Source organism: Oryctolagus cuniculus, chromosome 4 (genome assembly GCF_964237555.1).
Source record: "Oryctolagus cuniculus chromosome 4, mOryCun1.1, whole genome shotgun sequence".
NCBI classification, from domain to species: domain Eukaryota; kingdom Metazoa; phylum Chordata; class Mammalia; order Lagomorpha; family Leporidae; genus Oryctolagus; species Oryctolagus cuniculus.
This window is the reverse complement of record NC_091435.1, coordinates 158274622-158294705: the sequence shown is the minus strand read 5'-3', so window position 1 is coordinate 158294705 and position 20084 is coordinate 158274622. Positions and strand designations below refer to the sequence as shown.

Genomic DNA, 20084 nt, shown 5'->3' with positions numbered 1-20084 from the left:
TTCTACGCTGTTGCTTACTAACCCTGGATGGATAATGCTGTGTGCTTTATTTCTGTACTTATGATGTTAGTCTTGCTGAAAGAATAGTAAATAAAAATGCTGATTATCTTTATTATATATGTATTTTTACCCCTGAGATAGGTTCCTGTGGGACCTAGTGACTTCTCTTCCATATTTTATAGGTTCATTATGATATTCCTATAATAAATTCCTGTTAAAACTTGCTCCAAATACTCTCCATGTTTTAGCTCCCATTGCTATTTTGTGTTGATGAAAAGGAATCATCAGAAGGTCTCAATGTCTGTTTTCCTGGAGATATGAGGTCAAACTAATATGAGAATTTCCCACTTGCTTTCACTTCCACTCTAGAATCTTAGCATGCCTTCTTTCTGTTCCTCTGGTCTTGCTTGTAGGACAGGTGATGCTTATCTCTGCTAAGATGGATGGCTTACACTTCAGTTCACTAGTTCTGTTTCTGCTTTCAGATACTGGTCAATCAGTTGTCTCCTTCTCTCACCTGACACTTCCCTCCCACACTTCTTCCCTCTTAACCCCCTCACCAAAGTATGTTGTGACTTACCCTTTTCTAAAGAGAAACAAGCTTTCCTCAATTTTGTATCAGCCCTCTACCTCCATTTTCTCTTTATCTTCATTCTTTGCTAAGTTTCTTTAAAGAATCAGATATCTTTCCTTGAATGATTTGCCACTCACAATTCTGATACCTCTAGTATCATTATTTTTTCAAATTCAATCAGTTAACTCTTCAAAAACAAAACAAAAAACTGTATCAATATGTGTTCATGTTTCCCTTTAAGTCTCTCTGTACCCATTTGCTACCATTGATGATCTCTGTCACATAACTTTTCCCTAATTGGTTTCTGAGACGTAGAGATAACAGAACCCACTTACCCACCTCTTCCCAGCTTTTTGGTTGTGCTTTGGTGATGCCTGTTCTTTTAACCTAATAGTTCATTCATCAATTATTAAAATATTTATAACAGTACAGCCTACTCTCCACAAAGCACTAAATTAGCTGTTGGTTGAGGCTGCAACAGTCTATAAGCTACATGTGGTTCTTGCCTTCTTGGACAAAACTGAAAGAAAAAAAGGTGAAGGAAAAAGTAAGAATATGCAACCAGCATAGGATTTCACTTTATATGGAAAATGCTATTACTCATGTTTTACAGATAAAGATATTGAGAGCCAGGAAGGCCAAAGAGCTTCAAGCTTTTGTCTTGGGCACATTTTTTTCTACTTCTACTTTAGTAACCTCACATTCTCGCAATAATTTCACTTTATATGCATGCCTAAAGCTCTCAAACACAACATCTAGCACAGAACCCATTTCATCAGAGCCAGGCTTGGGGTTCTACTTGTACAAACATCTCCACCTGAGCCTCTCTCTCCTCCTTTTGACTATCAGGTCCAAAGTACTCATTATCAGATACCCTTTTCAGAAAATCATAATGGTAAAAGCCAACAAACTGTATGTTCCTTTTTTGACTGCTTAATTCCTCTTAGTTTTAACTATTTACTTTAATTTGGAAGGTGGGGGGGGGAGAGAGAGGGAGAGAGAGGGAGAGAGAGGGAGAGAGGGAGAGAGGGAGAGAGAGAATCTTCCATCTCTGTTTACTCCCCAAATGTCTGCAACTGTTAGGGATGGACCAGACTGAAGCAAGGAGCACAGAAGCCAAAGTGGGTGGCAGGGACACCCGCTGCCTCATCTGCTGCCTATATGTTGCATTTAGCAGGAAGCTGGATCAGATGTGGAGGAGCTGGGAATAATCAAGCACTTGACTATAGGATGCAGTCATCCCAACCAGCAAGTTAACCACCATCTAAAATGTTCACCCTGACTTCTGTATTCTGAATGGTGTTATCATTTTTCCATTTCTCTGAGCATAAAACCTTAGAAGTATCGTGAACAAACCCTCCTCTCCCATGGAACTAATGCAGCCTATTAATTACATCCCAGCAATGTCTCTTATTAAACATCTTAATATTTCATTCCCACAACTGTTATTATTGTTCCCAACGGTTTCTATTGCTCCCTAAATGCTTTCTCCAGCTCCATTATTTGCTGCACTAGGTTACCCCATTAATCAATTGTATTAGATTAATCTTCCTGGTGTATCTCTGATCATGGTGATCCCCTGCTCAGTGCTTTCAAAATGAAGCACACAGTGCTCAGGGTAGCCATTGTAGCCCTACTGGACAAGGCCTCTGCCAGTCTTTCAAACCATTTCTTCAACCTTCCTTTATGTACTCAAACTTATGCTGCAGGCAAAAGGATATGGTGCTCTCCTCCTTTTCACCCGTATCTGATGAAATCACATCACTGCCTTTTGAACTCTGGGTTAATGTGCCTGGTGTTCTGGATCCATTTTCTGCTTGATATGGCATTTATGTGTATATTGTTAAGTTATCAAAGCAGAGACAGGGCCAGATTTGTTCACTCTCATGACACAGATTTACTTTAAGATTTAGTAAGTACTTGCTGAGTTGAAACTGAAGAATGAGGGTTTAAGTCCAAATGAAAATATGGAGGGAGAAAGACACATACATGGGCACGCAGGTGCACACACACAGAACAAGCTTACAGTCATGCCAATATGACATATCTTCTTGAGCATTGAGTGCATTTCTTTCTGTGTTCTTGGTGTTTGCTAGTCTTGATTGCCTTTAGGTAATAGCTTGATAAATGATTTGACTGCCAGATTACTTACCCAGTTGAACACTGCAAGTTAACCAATGGCTTGGATAAACAATACACTGCCCCTTAGAAGATATTATTTACATTTCCTGTAGAAATGATGTGTTTGTGGTCATTTTTTCTCTCTCTTGAGAACATACAGAGCAGTGAATTACCGTTATCTCTCTATCTTCTCACCAGCATTGTCATTCCTAATGATTTTATTAAAAGCAATTATTAATGATACTGAGACACTTGCATTTAGGTATTTGGCCCATTGACCCTGTGTTTGTGTTGAAGAGTTATTTGGCTTCAATAGCCTCCTCAAAACCTAGGCAAAACAAACACAGGAGTGACTTGTTATTTCAGATTTTCTTACAAATTAAGGCTCAGCTGATGCTAGAAAGCAGGTTTATTTCTTTGTGTTTCCCACTTCCAAATGTGCTTCTTGGATCATCTGCCTCTGGCTCACCACTAAAAATGAAGAATTTGGGGGCCCCGCCCCAGCACTATTGGATCGAAGTCTGAACTTTAACAGGATTCCAAGGTGATTCCCTAGCACAGCAAAGTTTGTCAAACACCGCCCTAAGTCCTAGAGTAGGGTATTAACAGGGTGTGGTGTGTGAGAGAGACAGAGAGAAAGAGGTGCAGTGAGGGAGGGTAAATCTCAACAGGATTTGGGTCTCTTAAGGACTTGCTCTTGGGGTGGTCTGCTGGACTCCCCTGTATGTTGGCAGTAGCATCAGCCGATCTCCTTGTCTGGTCTCTGAGGTTGTTGAGATAACTGTTTGAAAACAGGAATAGAAATGAATGACCGGGGAGAGCTGCTAAGGACTGCACCTGAATCAGGAGACTAAAGGACACAGCACCGGAGGAAAGCCCCCCTCGCCGAGCCTCCTCCAGCTCGCTGGAGCTTTTTTGCTAATAGCTCCAGTTTCTGGATGCCTTTCTCCTCCTCGTCTCCCCCCCTCGACACCCACGACCTACTCACTCCTTGAGAGCGAGTTCTTCGCCTCTTGCCTTCCGCTTTCTTCCTTCGCTCCAGCCTCCCGGTCTCCTGGCAGGCACCCGGAGCCCAGCCCCTCCCTCCGCGCCAGCTCGCACCTCTGCTCAGCTGGGTGCACCTGGGGCTGGCGCGGGCTCAGGACGCGTGCGGAGCGCCACGAGCGCGGCGGCGGCGGCGGCAGAGGCGCGGACGGCTCCCTTCAGCCCACGCCAGGCGGCTGCACGCGCCGAGCGACCGGACCATTCGCCGGGGTTGCCGCTCCCGGCTCGGCGCCACCTCCGCTGCCGAACTAGGCGCGGGCAGCCGTGCGCCCCCGAGGACACTCAGCCCGGGCGGCTGCTCCCTTCGGATGCCGGGGTCGGGGCGCCGGGCGGCTGCCAACAGGAGGATGAAGAGCTCGGCGGGAGGAAGGAGAGAAAGGCTCCCGGGAGCGCCGAAAGCTCAGCCTGGCCACGGTAAGTTGAGCGCAAAAAGAGGTGTCTGGGTTCCGGCGGCGGAGTTGGCTTGCGCGCAGGGTGTGGGCTGGGGCGAGCATGGGGGTGCGGGGTGGGAATTCGCGTGGTCCAGACCGTGAACCCTCTTCCCTGAACCTCACACCATCGCTCCACACCCTGCCTCTTCTAGTCAGTGCTAAAGAGAAGTGGTGAGACTGCGGGGCCGGCGCGGAGAGCGCTGAGCCTGAGGGTCTCCGGCCACAGTTCGCAGCCGAGGACCACGAGACGGCGAGGCAGCGCGGGGCTACCTGGCCAGCCTGACTGTGGCCAGAATCGGGGGCTGGGCCCTCGGGATGGACGCCCTGCTGGCTGTTTCCTATTGGGTGTGTGTGTGTGTGCAGGGTGCGCTCCCTCCTCGGGAAACCTGGCGAAGTTGTTGGGCTAAAGGAGAACCGGCCAGCTTCTAGACCGTTCTCTTCTCTGCTTTCCATTTGCTTTCTTTCTTTTAGGAGAGACAGAAATCCCGCTATGTGTACAGGATTTGAGCAGAGTGGGAAGCTAATGAGTTCTAGGAAGCTTGCTTCCAGGATAATCACCTGGGCGTCTAGCGTGGGGCTGGGAGACCAAGGGGAAACCAGGGCCCGTGGATGTATCCGGTCAAGGCCACGGCCACCTGGGCCTCTTTTCCTATCCCCATTGGGGCCTCCGAGCCAAGTTAGACTCCTGAGTGTAGAGTTTGTGTTCCTTTTGCTTTCTTGCATCTAAGAAGTTTTACCGTGGGTGTGAACTTGGAGGCAGGCTCAGGACACCTGCAGCCTCTAAGGCGGTGTTACCTGGCGTGCGGTCCCCTTGCAACTCGGAGTGCCACATCACATGTTTCTGGAGACTGTGTGTGTGTCTGCCCTAGCCTGAGCTGGTTTGTGATTTCAGAGGCGTGAGAGGCGTGACGAGCGGTTCCTGGGTTCCCGCACCCTGAACAGACTCTGAACACCCTACTCTATAGGTTTAACTCCATACCCTGGAGCGAGTGCTGTTCGGTGTCATTCCTGCGGGGGTTTCTAGGGACAAGATGGGAAACATGGGCTGTGTTCTCCTGACACGATGTGCTGCTTGGTCTACTGTGCATGCCTCTCGGCTGTTCCTTTAGTTCTGGTTTGAAGTGTGTTCTAAAACCTACCAGACACGTGCGTCTTCCTCTGGGTTTTCATGCCACGCGTTGCCTGTGTTGGGTGATTCAGTCGCACTTTTCTATTTGGAAACATGAAAGGCAAATATGGGTCATTTCAAATTATGGAGATTGATGCAGACCAGCATGCCCGGGGTTTGCTGCAATTTCTTCACATTTCTTTCCAGGTGTTCTTTAGACAGTAACTCCAGTATTCTATTCCTGGAGCTAAAAATGTGCATGGGAGTTGATGTGGTATTTCAGGGTTAAGTGAGCTGTTTGAAGCTATGTTAGGAGAAAGGAACTTAAGCCAAAAATTAGGACCTCTGGATAATGTTAGCCCTGTGACTAACTGGCTGAGGAACCTATGATGATAATTACAATAATAATAACACCTGATTCTTGTTTCCAATCTGCTGTACACAGTAAGCTTTGTAACTTTTGTAAACACATAATGACCCCAAGAAGGCAGCATTGCAGTTCCGGTCTTTATTTTGTAGATAAGTAAAAGGGAGTTTTAGAGATGTTGAATTGGGAGAAGTCCCTGAGTTAGTGTGTTGTGGTTTTTTTTTGTGTTTGTTTTTTTGACAAGCAGAGTGGACAGTGAGAGAGAGAGACAGAGAGAAAGGTCTTCCTTTGCCGTTGGTTCACTCCCCAATGGCTGCTGCTGCGTACCACGCTGATCTGAAGCCAGGAGCCAGGTGCTTCTCCTGGTCTTCCATGGGGTGCAGTGCCCAAGGACCTGGGCCATCCTCCGCTGTACTCCCGGGCCACAGCAGAGAGCTGGCCTGGAAGAGGGGCAACCGGGACAGAATCTGGTGCCCTGACCGGGGCTATAGAACCCCGGGGTGCCGGCGCTGCAGGTGGAGGATTAGCCTATTGATCCAAGGTGCCGCCAGCCCAGAGTTAGCCTTTTGAAGTACAAGATTGCTTTGCTCTAAAGTTAGTTACATTAACCGCCAGACAACCTACTTGAACTTCTTTGAAAAATGAGAAGATTGGGCCCCTCTAAGTTCTAAATCTCATGAAAAATTAGCACAGTGATGACAGTATCACAGAATGATTTGTCCACAGCCATTTCAAACATTTAATGTAACAGAAAATAGAATTTGAGACTTGAATTCAAATGAAAATTGTATGACATTTGTATGAGTTGACCTGCCAGCTCTAGCAGGGGCTAAATTCTGATGACTTGGTATTCATGTTGAAGATATCCCTGGAGTCCCATTCTCTTAAGTCAGTCATTCTATACTAAATCCCTTCTCTTAGCAATGTGTGTTGTTTAACAACCAATGGGTCTGGTGCTAACATCACATTTGCATGATTCTGGAGTAAGCAGAGGAAGACATGGACACTCTCATATCTCAGTCAGCTTATAGTTAAAGCTCAGGTCCTAACAGGATGCTGAGTTTCTATTAAGAGTTACTAGCAGTTTGTTTTAAAATTTCCTTTTTATTTTCAACAGTATTTTCAAAACAATTACTCCCCCTGCTGTGATTTGCTATTTACCAGGTGCATCAAAAGTTCAATAATGAAAAATGTTTATAATTCAAAAAACATAATGTTTCTTCTGCAGCAGTTTGATGATTCACATCTAATTGAGGCTTATTTTATTTGAAATTTAATTAAAAGTTTGCATTTCTCATTGCAAAGTGTGTGTAGGTAGTTCAGTACATGTCATCTAGTATTTCTTTGATATCTCCAACTTCACAAACATATTACTCATAAATTCTTGAGATAAGTTACCATATCTGTCTAAAGATTTTTAAAGTTTTAGAACGAGGAGTAAGAACAACAAATAAACATATTTGTCGTATGTCTTCACAAGCTATAATTATGGTTGTTTTGGGATTGGTGATGTGTTTAAAGTCATGGATATGATTTGCCTGCACAGGAATAGAATCTTCAAATAAAATCATGCAAATCCATTGGGACACTAATATAATTAATATCCCAAATGTGGGGTACACTTTGGAAAATAGAGACTGAGAAATTAAAGATATTTTACTATGTTTCATTGTGTTTACACAATATCTTATTTTAAAATAAAACTGCATTTCTCTGTCCTGTCACACTAGTGATTATTGCCATGATTTCTCTTTTAAGGTCAAGCTGTATTTATAGTGGCATCACAGCATTGCATTAAATGCAGGTTTTTCTCTTTATGTAGCTAGTATCTTATTTTTCTAAGCTTGCATTTTAAAACAATCACATTTTGCTTACTATAAACAGTTTTTTCTGAAAATGAAAAGATTTAGCAGAAGGGTACAAATGGTGCATTTGGAGATTTGTGAGATTGCGTTTGTTAGTAGATAATAAGTTACAGTAGCTAACATTTAAGCATAGAAGAACAATAATAAGTATTAAAACTAATTGTGAACTGAAATTGTCTACCGTGAACTATTTTATGACAATGAGAGTCTTGTAAATGTTCAGCTCAGTCATATGGATGCATTCCCTGCTGTGCTGCAGGATGTTCCATGCTATAGTTACACAATGGTACTGACATTTTATTTCGTATTATTTGGTGATTTTAAAGACCAGATATCTGAAAGGTAATTTAAACTCTAAACATGAGTCATAGAGTGAAGAAACTAATATTGGAAAAGGATTTGCGATTTTGAATGTTTCAAGAGTGTGCAACTCAAAGTGGATGGCACTTCTGAGTTTTCTGACAAGGATTCTAATGTGAGAGTTTGAATAAAATAAAGTCTGTGGGTTGAAAATCAAGCACTTAAACAGCACTTAGAAATCTGAGATCAGCTCATATGTAGTACATGCCCAAAGTTTGCCAATGTAATTTATATTTTGAACAAGTGAATAGCATGTTGGAGATCATTTTTAAAATTCCAATATATCAAAATGTATTTATATTTTCTAGATCCTACCAAAATTAGTGATATCTCCCTCCTATAGACTGTTTGTGCCTCCAGAATTCACATCTTAAAGGCTAAACTCCTAATTTGATATTTGGAGGTGTAATCTTCAGAAGTTAAAGTGTGTTAGGTAAGGTTCTGTTAGAGGGGCCCCCATAATAAGATCAGTACCCATTAAAGATGAGGAAGAGACAAAATCAGTGTATTCAACACAGGAGCATATAGGAACAAGGAGAAGGGCCCTCCCCGGCCCTAAGAGACTGCTGGTACCTAGATCTTGCACTTCAAGCCTCCACTCATGTGAAAAATAAATGTATGTGGATTAAGCCACCCCATCTGTGCTCTTTTGTTATAGCCACCCACATCACCTGAGATGCTCTTTTTTCAGTAATCCCATTCTTACATTAGAAATGCAGGACCCAAGGGGCAGGGATTAATCCAATTCCTTTACAGTCTTTATTCCATTTTACATGTGATTTTGATCATATCCAAATAAGTGGTTTGTACAACTTCCAGTATTCTGGCTAGGTGGTGGATTTGTTGAAAGGAGTATCTTACTTATTTATGGACCCTTCTAGAGTCCATAAACTGGACCCTTAAACCAGTTAGTTGCTTTATCACTTTGCCTTTAGTGGCATCCAACCACACATTTAGTTTATTGAATTATTTGGAACATAACAAGACAGCACTTTCTACTTATCTGTGAAATTGTATGGGCAAGCTGGCAGCATTCCTAGGAAGCCCTTTTAACATTCATTCATTCATTCATTTTGAGAGGCTGAGTGAATGAATGAGCCAGTGAGTGAGAAAGACAGATCTTATACCCACTGGTTCACTCCCCAGATGGCTACAACAGCCAGGACTGGGTCAGGCTGACACCAGGAGCCAGGAACTTCATCTGGGTCTCCCACATGGGTGGCAGAGACCCAATTTCTTGGGCCATCATCCTCTCAGCAGTCCTTGTAAGTGAGAGGTGCGCACAAAGCAGAGTTGCTACTGTCCTTCCATGCCCAACTTCTAGAGAACAGTAGTGGTCTTAGCATGACTTGACTCCCTGAGAAGAAAGAGAATTATCGCAGCTCCATCTGAAGAGTTTCCTTAGGCTATCTCCTAACATGGTCACACATTCTCTAATATGGTTTTATGTAATCTTGTCATATGTTCTGTTTTTATTGCTAATGATTTATTTGCTATTAGTTTTTTTAAAATTTCTTTAATTTTACTTGAAAGTCAGAGTTACAGAGAGAAGGAGAAGCAGAGAGAGAGGGAGAGAGTTCTTCCATCTGCTGGTTCACTCTCCAGATGGCCGAATCAGCCTTAGTTGTGCCTGACTGAAGCCAGGAGCTTCTTCTGGGTCTCCCACACGAGTGCAGGGGCCCGAGGACTTGGGCTATCTTCTACTGCTTTCCCAGGCCACAGCAGAGAGCTGGACTGGAAGAGGGGCAGCTGGAACTAGACCCGGCGCCCACATGGGATGCTGGCACTTCAGGTCAGGGCGTTAACCTGCTGCGCCACAGTGCCGGCACTATTGGTTTTATAATATTATAATTTTTTCTTTTTTACTTCTCCAATGATCTCTCATTTACCCTCAGCTAAAATGACAAAAAATGAAGAAAATGTTTCCAGAGTATGTTTGCTTTTAGGTGCTTCTTAAACAGAGTACTAGGACATGAAACTGCATAAGGCAACCTGGGAAATGTATATTTAAAACACTATAGAGTTAAGTACAAGGTTGCAATTCAACTTGGTTTCACCAAGCTATCCAGATCATCTATACTTTAGAGAATAAAGGGTTGTGGGTAATGGATAGAGTTCTCAAGAGACCCTAAATTTAAGGAGCATAGTAAAATTTGGTATCAGAGAGACAAAATAGTCATTTATTTGTTTATTTGAAAGTCAGATCGATCTTCCATCTGCTGGTTCCCTCTATAAATTCTCACAGCAGCTGGGGCTGGGCCAGGCTGAAGCCAGGAGCCAAGAACATAATCCAGATTCTCTATAAAGGGAGCAGAGACCCAGCTACCTACTGCCTCCCGTGGTTCACATTGACCGAAAGCTGGAATCAGGAACAAAGTTGGGACTCAAACCCAGACACTTCCATAGGAGATGCATGTGTTCCAGCATTGTCTTTACTACTGCGCTAGACCCTGCTCCCAAAGTACTCATTTAAAATGGTGTAGCATTTCAGAATGTGAGCTTTAGTGGTAGACTGCCTGGATTTCAATCCTTGCTCTTTTCCTTACAGACTGTGAGAATTTAGTCAACTTGTGCTCTTTTGTGTGTCTCCATGTCCTCATCTATAAAATGGTGACAGTGAATCTCTTAGTGTAGAAGGAAGACTTAGGTGATATTGTGACATAGTCCAATGTTTTAAATAGTATCTAGTGTATAGTGAATAAGCCATAGAGGTCAGTTATTTTTATCATCATTATGCATTAGTTTCCTGTGGTATTTATACCAAATAAATCACCACACATTTGATGACTTGAAACCACAGAGCTATCTTTTCTCACAGTTCCAGAGGCCAGTGGGCTATAATCAAGGTACCCATGGCTGTACCCTCTTAGGAGGTTCTAGAGGAGAATTGATCCCTGCTTCTTCCAGTGTTCGGTAGACACTTCTTGGTGTGGAGCTACATCCTCTGGCTGCACTTTGCCTTCTCTTCTTAGTATCAAATCTTCCCTGCATCTCTTTTATAAGGACACCTATGGTTGCGTTTAGGGTCTGCCCAGATGATCCAGCATAATATCTCCATTTTTAAGATCCTTCATTTAATCACTTCTGCAATGATCTTCCCAGTAAGGTAGAATTTATAGGTTCTTGGAATTAGCAACTGATGTATTGCTGATAGGAGCTGACAGGGCTGTGTATGTGTGTGTGTGCGCGCACACACATGCACGCGTGTATGTTTGTCTTTGAGGGGTATATTATTTTGCTTGCCACAGTCATCATATTTGTATTTTTTAGTTTTTAAAAATTTATTGTGGCTCGTGCTCTGGTACAGGGGGTTAAACTGCTACCTACAATGTTGACATCCCATATGGGTGCTAGTTTGAGTCCACACTGCTCCACTTCATATCCAGCTTCCTGCTAGTGCACCTGGAAAGCAGCAGAAGATGGCCCAAGTGCTGGGGTACCTGCACACATGTGGGAGACCTGGATAAAACTCTTGGCTCCCTGGCCCAGCCCTGGCTGATGTGGCCATTTGCAGATTTATTTTTTTTTATATATGGCGAGATAGAAAGAGACAGGGAGGGAGAGGTAGAGAATCTTCCATCTGCTGAATCACTCTATAAAAGGATGCAATGGCCAGGGCTGAGCCAGGCTGAATCCAGTAGCCGGCAGCTCTATGCAGGTCTTCCACGTAATGGAGCATTTCTTTGGAACTTAAACAGAAATGTGTTTTCTCCAAAAGGCAATAGTGAATAGATGATATTTATCATTTGTATTTTACCTTTTTAAATATTTTTATTTTGGTAAAATACAAATACTTGGGCCATTTCCTTCTGCTTTACCCAGGAGCATTAACAGGGAGCTGGGTGGGAAGTAGAGCAGCCAGGACTCCAAAAAGCACTGATATGGAACGCTGGCATTGCAAGCTGCAGTTTAGCCTGTGTATAATGCCAGCCCATCCATAATTTTGTATTGTGCAAGATGGATCATGAGACCAGTAGGATCAACATAACCTGTGAAAAATGAAGGGCAAGAGATATATTTTTAAAGTGTGTTGTTTTGATTACATTTAAATTTAGAACATATTTTAAATCAAAGCCTTACAGGCCAATCAATTATTTCCTGTTCCCTTTCCTCTAACATAATATGGTCAGTAACTATTTGAGATATGATTACTCTGTCCCTATAGAGTATGAGTGCTGAGGATATCAACACTGCTTTTACAGAGTGTAAAGTCTACTGTATAAATAATAGCATTACTATAGACAATCACTTCCCTAGTTTTTTTTTTTTTTAAGATTTATTTATTTGAAAGGCAGAGTTATGGAGAGAGGAGGAGGGGAGGTGGGGAGGGAGGAGGAGAGGGCAGTAGCAAGCTCTTCCATTCCCTAGTTTACTGCAGCCACTGGAACTGGGCAGATCTGAAGTCAGGAGGAAAGATCTTCATCCTAGTCTACCACATGGGTGCAGGGGCCCAAGCACTGCTACCATCTTCTTCTGTTTTCCCAGGCACGTTAGCAGGGAGTTGGATCTGAAGTGGAGGAACTGCAGCTTGAACCTACGCCCACCTACTACACTATGGAATGGGCCCCATTATCCCTAGTTTTATTGAGTTTGTTATTGAGTACAGTTGATACTTTGTGTTTGATCTAGACATTATAGGAGAAAAGAAATCTTGTTAAACTCACTTTAGAGATAAGGAACTTTGCCAGGTAATATACAGACAGCTAAGAACTGTTAACTTTTAAGCTCTGTTCTCCCTGATTGATTGTACTTAAAAAAAAAAAAAAAAAAACAACAACACTTTGCGGCAGCAACAAAAATGAAAAATTATAGCATGCAGAACCAAATAAGTAAAAATATTATTTATAAAGATAAATGGAATTTCATCAGTCACATAATGTAGTTAGTTAGAAATTTCAACTGACCAGACTGTGATTTAACTGAAAAGTTAATAACATTGTTTTAAATTTGTTTTTAAACTTATTTTTTCCTAAAAGGCATTAGTGAATAGACAATGGTTATTTATACTTTTCCTTTTTCAATGTTTGGATTTTGGTAAGATACATGCCACATGAAATTACTGTCCCAAGTATTTTTAAGTGTACAACCCAGTGGTGGTAAGTGCACTCATATTTTCAGCAGCCATCATCATAGTTCATTTCTAGGACTTTATTCTTCTTGCAAAAACTGAAATTCTGTACCCATTACAATATCACTTGCCATTTTCCCCTTTTCCCAGCTGCTGGCAGCCATTTTTCTGTTTCTATATATTTTGCTTTTTTTCCTCACCTATTTTTAAGTTATTTATTTGAAAGGCAGAGAGAGAGAGAAGGAGAGGGAGAAAGAGAGCAGGTAGCAAGTGAGCTCCTTCTATCCCCATCCAACTGACTGACTCCTTAGGTACCAGCAATGGGTAGGGCTGCTCCAGGGTGGGTGACAAGAACCTAACTACTTGAACTGTCACCACTGCCTGCCAGGGTCTGCTTCACTAGGGAGCTGGGGTCAGGAGCCTGAACCGGGAGTTCAGCCTTGGCCCTCTGATGTGGGAGGTAGGTGTCATTACCACCAGACTCAATGCCTGCTCCCTGTCTCTGTGATTTTGACTACTCTGAAGTCATTTCAGATAAGTAGAGCAATACAATAACTTTTTGTGTTTGCCTTATATCACTTAGCACGTTCTCAGTTTTCACCCATGTTGGACCATATGTCAGAAATTCCTTCTTTTCTAGGGCAGGAATATCAATAATATTCCATTGTATGTACATACCACATTGTACTTATAAGCACATTGTGCTTATCTAGTCATCTGGTCATGGACACTTGATTTGCTCCCATTTTAGCTATCGTGAATAATTCTGCTATGAATGTGTGTGCAAACTTATCTCCAGGACTCTGTTTTCAGTCCTATTGTTCTAATACCCAGAAGTGACATTACTGGATCACATGATATTTCTATTTTTAATGTTTTGAGGAGTTGTCTGTTTTCCACAGTGGCTAAACTTTTTTTCATCAACTTTTTAATATTATATGTATATATTTAATATTTGAAATGCAGAGTTACAGAGAGAGAGAGGGAAGAAGAGGCAGGGAGACCTTCCATCTGCTGATTCACACCCCAAATGACTATGACAGCAAGAGCTGGGCTGATCAGAAGCCAGGAACCAGAAGCTTCTTCTACATCTCCCATGTGGCTACAGAGGCTCAAGTTCTTGGCCCTGGCACATTAACAGGGAGCTGGATTGGAAATGGAGTGGCCAGGTCTTGAACCAGTACCCATAGAGATGCGAGTGCTGCAGGCAGCTGTTTGACCCACTACGCCACAGCAACCAGCCCTGGCTGTACCATTTTACGTTGCCACTAACAGTGCAGGAAGTTTCAGTTCTCCACATCCCCACCAGAGCTTATTTTCTGTTGTTTGGATAGTAGGCATCCTGATGGACATGAGGTGGTTGCTCATGGTGGTTTTGATTTGCAGTTCCCTGATGAGTAGTGACATAAGAAAATGATCAGTGAACTATCTGTGTTTGAAGTAGACTTCAAAACAGTTCTGCAAAACACAAAGCCTTGAGAAGCTCATGATTAAGAGACATATTCTTGAGAGTCCAAAAGATAATTAAGGAAGTACTCAAATCTGTGCTTTAAGGGAGTATGTACTCTCTGGATATAGACCATACATTTGGCCAAAAGATTTTAAGTAACCCAAAGAAACAGATATAATCAGATTTCTGTTTCCCTAATAAAAAGGTCATTCCTGGCACTAAGCCTGGAAAAAAAAAAATCCTCTAAGTCTCATGAAGAGGGATCTGAATGATGCAGTGGGCAACACCCTTGTGAATCTAGCAGAGACTTTCAGAGGAATCCATTGGTACCTCGCCCAGAGCAGGTTAGTTGTTGGGATGCCTTCTGGTCTGGGTTAACTTAAAACATTAAAAGTTTTTGAAAGTACAGAGGTTCATTAGTGCCCTACCAGTGTTGTTTCCTTTCGTGAGGGTTTTGGCAATGATTGTGGGGCAGTGAGCTTGAGCCCGCCTATTCCCAGAAAATGTGAGTGCTGAAGTTCTCTGTGGTGGGTTAAAAGTTGGGATTAACTTGGCTCTTTGGGGGAAACTAAGAAGACAGATACCTTTCAGGGAAGACGAGGGTTTCTCTGAGATGACAGTGGTGGGCAAGATCCAGACTTAGCTACAGAGTTACCAGATAGGTACAGTGAGCTAAGTTGGATTTTTCTCTGATAATTCAGTTGTTAGCAGGTATCCCTGATCATCAGTAAACCACATGGTGATTTCTCTTAAGGCCGGGGCTGTGTCTTATTCAGCTTTCTACTTGCAGTGTTTTTCAGTGCTATGAATAAAATGGGCGGCCCCGAAACATTTGTCAAGTGAATAAGTGTTACATTTTTGCACATGGTGCATGTTGAAGTTATAGGAAACTGAGTTGAATGAATTGCAGAACCTAAATACACTCTGAGATTTGCCTTAAAAACAGCAGAGTAATCTCTCAGGTTTTGATGAACCCTTTCACTTGAATGAAGTGGGCACATCTTGATCACTGGCTAATTGATGGATCCTGGTAGGCTGCATAACATATTTTAGGGCCTCATGAAGAAAATATTGACCTAGGAAATTGATTTCAAAATACAATTTTTTAGTTCCTGTGGAATTTGGTGAGTGCTTTGGGTTTATAACAATTTCCTATTAGTGACATAGCTCTCAATTATTTATTAATCATAAATGATATATGATGCCAATGTGTCTCTGACTCAACATTAATAAAACACCAATAGAATTTAATTTGTAATACTACAAAAATAGAAAACCAAGATTATACTTCATTTTCCTATTTTTTAAATCATACAGCAGAGCATGTCTTCTTCATTTTGCTTTCCAAAAACTGAAGATGAACTCAGGATTCCAAAGAAAGTGAAGAAATAATTTATTTCTTAAAAGATTGCTTTGAACAAAAGTAAAATTTCCACTAATTATGATTTTTATCATGCATAATAAAAATTTAAAATGGAATTCAATATTATTGACATGCTGATAATTATGATTATAAGTGATAGTAATACCTTTAGAAATTATAGTATTTAGTATTTATATTTCTATGTATATTTAGAGGAATTTTTTTTTCTTTTCCTACTAGTTCATAGACTTAAAGCTTAGGTTGAAATAGTATTTCACAGAATAAAAAGTTACATACATAATTTTCATTTGTTTCTTCCCATAAATCAGGTGTTTATGTATTACTGTTAGCCACATTTATTTAAGATAAGGAAACAGAATTTAAAAAGTTCAAGTGATTATCCAAGGTCAAGTAACTTGTGGGCGGTAAAGTTGGATTATGAATTAATCATATCTGACTCCAAGCCTGATACTCTCTCACGCATTCCGTTTCCTTCTCTCTTCCTGTATTCAGGGAAATGTGTTTTGCCATCGCTGTCATACTTTCGGATGGTTTACTTGGGGACAGTGATAATACATGAATGGAATGGAGATAAGAACAATCAATAAATGACAGTACTAGGGGAGCACTAATGACACTTTAATTTGAAAATTGCTTCATGTACTCCAAGATAGGCTTTATAACCATACTTAGATTTGATGTGAAGATAAACTAATTTTATGCAAATACTGGAGTGGCTTTAACAGTTATTTTATATACCTTGATGTGGTTCTTAAGGATAATTATCGGGATCATTAATAAGTTTCTAAATTGATTAGGCTAATTTGAAACTCTAAAGAATCTTATTATAAATGTATGCTGCATATTACACTCTGATTCCAGCAGAGTGGCTGCTTTCCGTGCCCATGTTTGAAAGTTTCCAGCCTGCGTTTTTGTGCTTTTGCAGTCTTTGGCTGTCCAGTTTGTCTTGCCACATCAGAACAGTGAATCATCTTAGCCATTAGCTGCGTTTGGAAATTCCATTATTCAATGAGTTTGTTTTTAACCTTTTCCCCTTGATTATGTGAAACCTGGAAATGTAACTACTTTCCCAAATACATTTGTGATGCAACAGCAACTACTTTTGTTGGGAGCAGGCAAAGGGTGTAATTTTTTTCATCATAAATCAAATGGTGTATTTTAATATTCAACATCATTAGTTTTAGAAAAATAAAAAGTTTAAGATAGTAGTGATTTCTAGAGGAGCAACATGATCAGCTCATTTTTGAAAGCTCTTAATTTTTATAATACGGAAAAAACAGAAATGTGCCAAGTGAGTGACCACCTTGATTAGCAGTGTCTCTTGGGAATTTGGGTATGTCTTGCTGTTTCACAAATTCACGCTCAAGGGAAGTCAGAATTTTGCTGTTGAAGTGTTGCTTCTTTGTTCCTATCAGTTAAATCCTGAGATGGACAGAAGGACACACACTGGGCCACATATGCCTCCTGACACTGTGTCTCCTGTGCCCCTGCCTGCAAACAGGGCACACGAGCACATTGGTGTTTGTTACATTTTGAAAAGAAAATTTAAGGCATCATGTCATTGGGTTGTCACTAAAATATACAGCAATGAATCTTGGATGTTGACACTCACTGAGGTATCAATAAATAAAGTCAAATAAATGATAGGAATAAATTATTGAAATATGTTTGTCATAATGTGTATAGAGAACACAGTGAGATAAATCCTTTCAGATACTGCCAAACAATTGTAACACTTAAAGTGTCTGGAACTTGAATTATGGCACTGATTCCATGAGTAGGTCTGTGTGCCTGTGAGTGAGTGTAAGGTGTGTGCAAGCTGAAATTGTTTGGCAATAACTGAGTTTAGTTTGAGTATGGCTTGGCATACGTCTATGGAAAACTGTAAAAGTCATTTGGTCCACAGGAATAAAATTTACCAGACATATATTTTACCAGACATATATTTTAAAGAAAGAAAGCATGTTCTTGCAATAGTCTAGCAAGGGTATATTTAGCTTTGGGATTATTAGTTTCTGACATTTTTCAGAAAATAAAACAACTCATAAGAATGTGCTATAAATACAGGCCAACATAATATCAGAAATATCCCCAAAGAGAGTGTATTGTTAAAGCTGGTCAAGTAGCTGTGGCTGTGGTAATCACGCGGATCTCAACTCAGCTGTGTCATGTTGAGTGCAGCTTTTCTCTCACTTTCCATTAAAGTTTAAACACTTGCCCTACAAACAATTTTAACAACTCATCTATGCATTAAAAACACCTTTTCAGTGAACATTATGTTGCCTTTAATAAATTTGTTATTTTTTTATAACCTAGGTCAGAAATAATCATAAGACCTAGCAATATAAATGATATTATAGAGTTGGTAATTTATATAGGTTTTGTAAGATTTTTCCTTAGCAATGAGAGATTTACTGTCTCTGTAGAAATCATTTCACTATCTTAATTTGCACCCCCCTTGTAGTCTCATATTGAGTTCACAATTGCATCCCTAAATTCAACTCCACTTCTTCTTGATATGATTCTCTAATCCAATACTGTTTTCTCAGAGTTTAATCATTTCTATACATTTAAACAGAAGATAAAATCTTAAGTTAAAATGAGCTGCAGTGACTGCTTGGTTATGCCCATGTAGTAATTATCACTGGGAACCCAAAAGGTCCTACTGTTTGTACCATTATTTTTCTCTTTCAGATCTTTTTAGTGCTGAGACCCATTAATAAATTCCATGAATGTGCCCCAAACAGCAGAGCTTCTACAAATATTCAGAGAAGAATTAGCTTAATTTTTGAGAAAAATGCAAACTTTTTTTAAATTTTATTTTTCTTTCTTTTGCAAGGCTAATACCAGCCCATTTTAAGGAAATATTGGATCCTAAAAGCCGAAAACAATAATAAAACACTTGTGAGCTGCACAATATGACTTCTTCCAATTTAATAAAGGCAATGCGAGCCTCCTCCTAGCATTATGCAAGGACAGATTTAAGATCGCCAATGAGGTGGTTTCACATCACATCCCATTTTGTTCCCAATAATTAAGTCAAAAGGACTAACCATAGATGGAGAATTTTTTTGTATAGGTAGTCAAAGCATTATACTTTTCCCCTGATGTCAGAAAGGAGTCATCTGCTTCCATATCCAGGGTGCTGGGCCTAGAGATGCAACCAGATATTTGTAGGGTCTTCATATCCAGTCACTGAGTCGTGTAGATGGTTCCAGTAACTTGTGGAGGTGAGTGTTTTCTTTTGCCATTTAAAAGTGAATGTCCAGCCCGGTGCTGCGGCTCACTAGGCTAATCCTCCGCCTTGCGGCGCCAGCATACCGGGTTCTAGTCCCTGTTGGGGCACCGTATTCTGTCCCGGTTGCCTCTCTTCCAGGCCAGCTCTCTGCTGTGGCCAGGGAGTGCAGTGGAGGATGGCCCAAGGGCTTGGGCCCTGCACCCCATGGGAGACCAGGAGAAGCACCTGGCTCCTGCCATCGGATCAGCGTGGTGCACTGGCCGCGGGGGCCATTGGAGGGTGAACCAACGGCAAAGGAAGACCTTTCTCTCTGTCTCTCTCTCTCACTGTCCACTCTGCCTGTCAAAAAAAAAAAAAAAAAAAAAAATTGAATGTCCAAGTAGACCAAGGCTGCTCAGTGGTCCCCAGCAACTCCCTTGCTATAAAGGCCATTTTAAGCTTCTTCCTGTTTTCCACATTCCCTGCCCAGTGTCTGCTCCACATTTAGGATATTATCTCATTTCTGTTCCTCAGATGAAACAAACTATTAAGCAGGCACATCTCCAAAATTCCTTCTTTGATTACCAGCTTTATTTATAACCATTCTGATTCAAATATATTTATCTCAGAAGGAGTGCCTTCCCATTGTGGCTTGCCTGTTTTGTGATCCCACTTCTTCCTGGTACCTCCTAAACGTTTTGTCACTTACTCATCCTGTCTCTTAAAACGTCACTCTCTCCTTCCATCTGCTTCTTTCCCTACAGATCTGCAGTACTCTCCTTTCTATACAGAATGACTTCCTGCAAGCTGCTGTCCTAAATCTCTCCTTGCAACCACGGCGCACTTTCGGATTGGGCCGTCTTCATTTCCTCGCCCAATTTGTCATACTCCTGAAACACTTTTCCACTGATTACAAGGGGACCTTAAGTGTCATGTCCAAAAGTCTATTTTCAATATTATTTCTTAACAGACTGAAATACTTGACAGTGCTGTTTCTGTATGCATTTAACAAGTATTTATTGAGTGCTCAATACTGCATTGGAAACAAATATAGGAATTATAGGTAACAGTCAACACGTTCTTTCCAGGAGCTCA

General features: G+C 41.2%; 1 protein-coding gene across 1 annotated transcript in view; it reads left to right on the top strand.

Annotated features, from left to right (window-relative positions):
* The first annotated feature begins 3625 nt into the window (after positions 1–3625).
* The window catches only part of ZNF385D (zinc finger protein 385D), a 1067118-nt gene continuing 1050659 nt past the window's right edge, over positions 3626–20084 (top strand). The window contains exon 1 of the mRNA XM_051858856.2: positions 3626–4153. Coding sequence (XP_051714816.1) covers positions 4048–4153 — 106 coding nt within the window. The 5' untranslated portion in view covers positions 3626–4047. The remainder of the gene's footprint in view (positions 4154–20084) is intronic.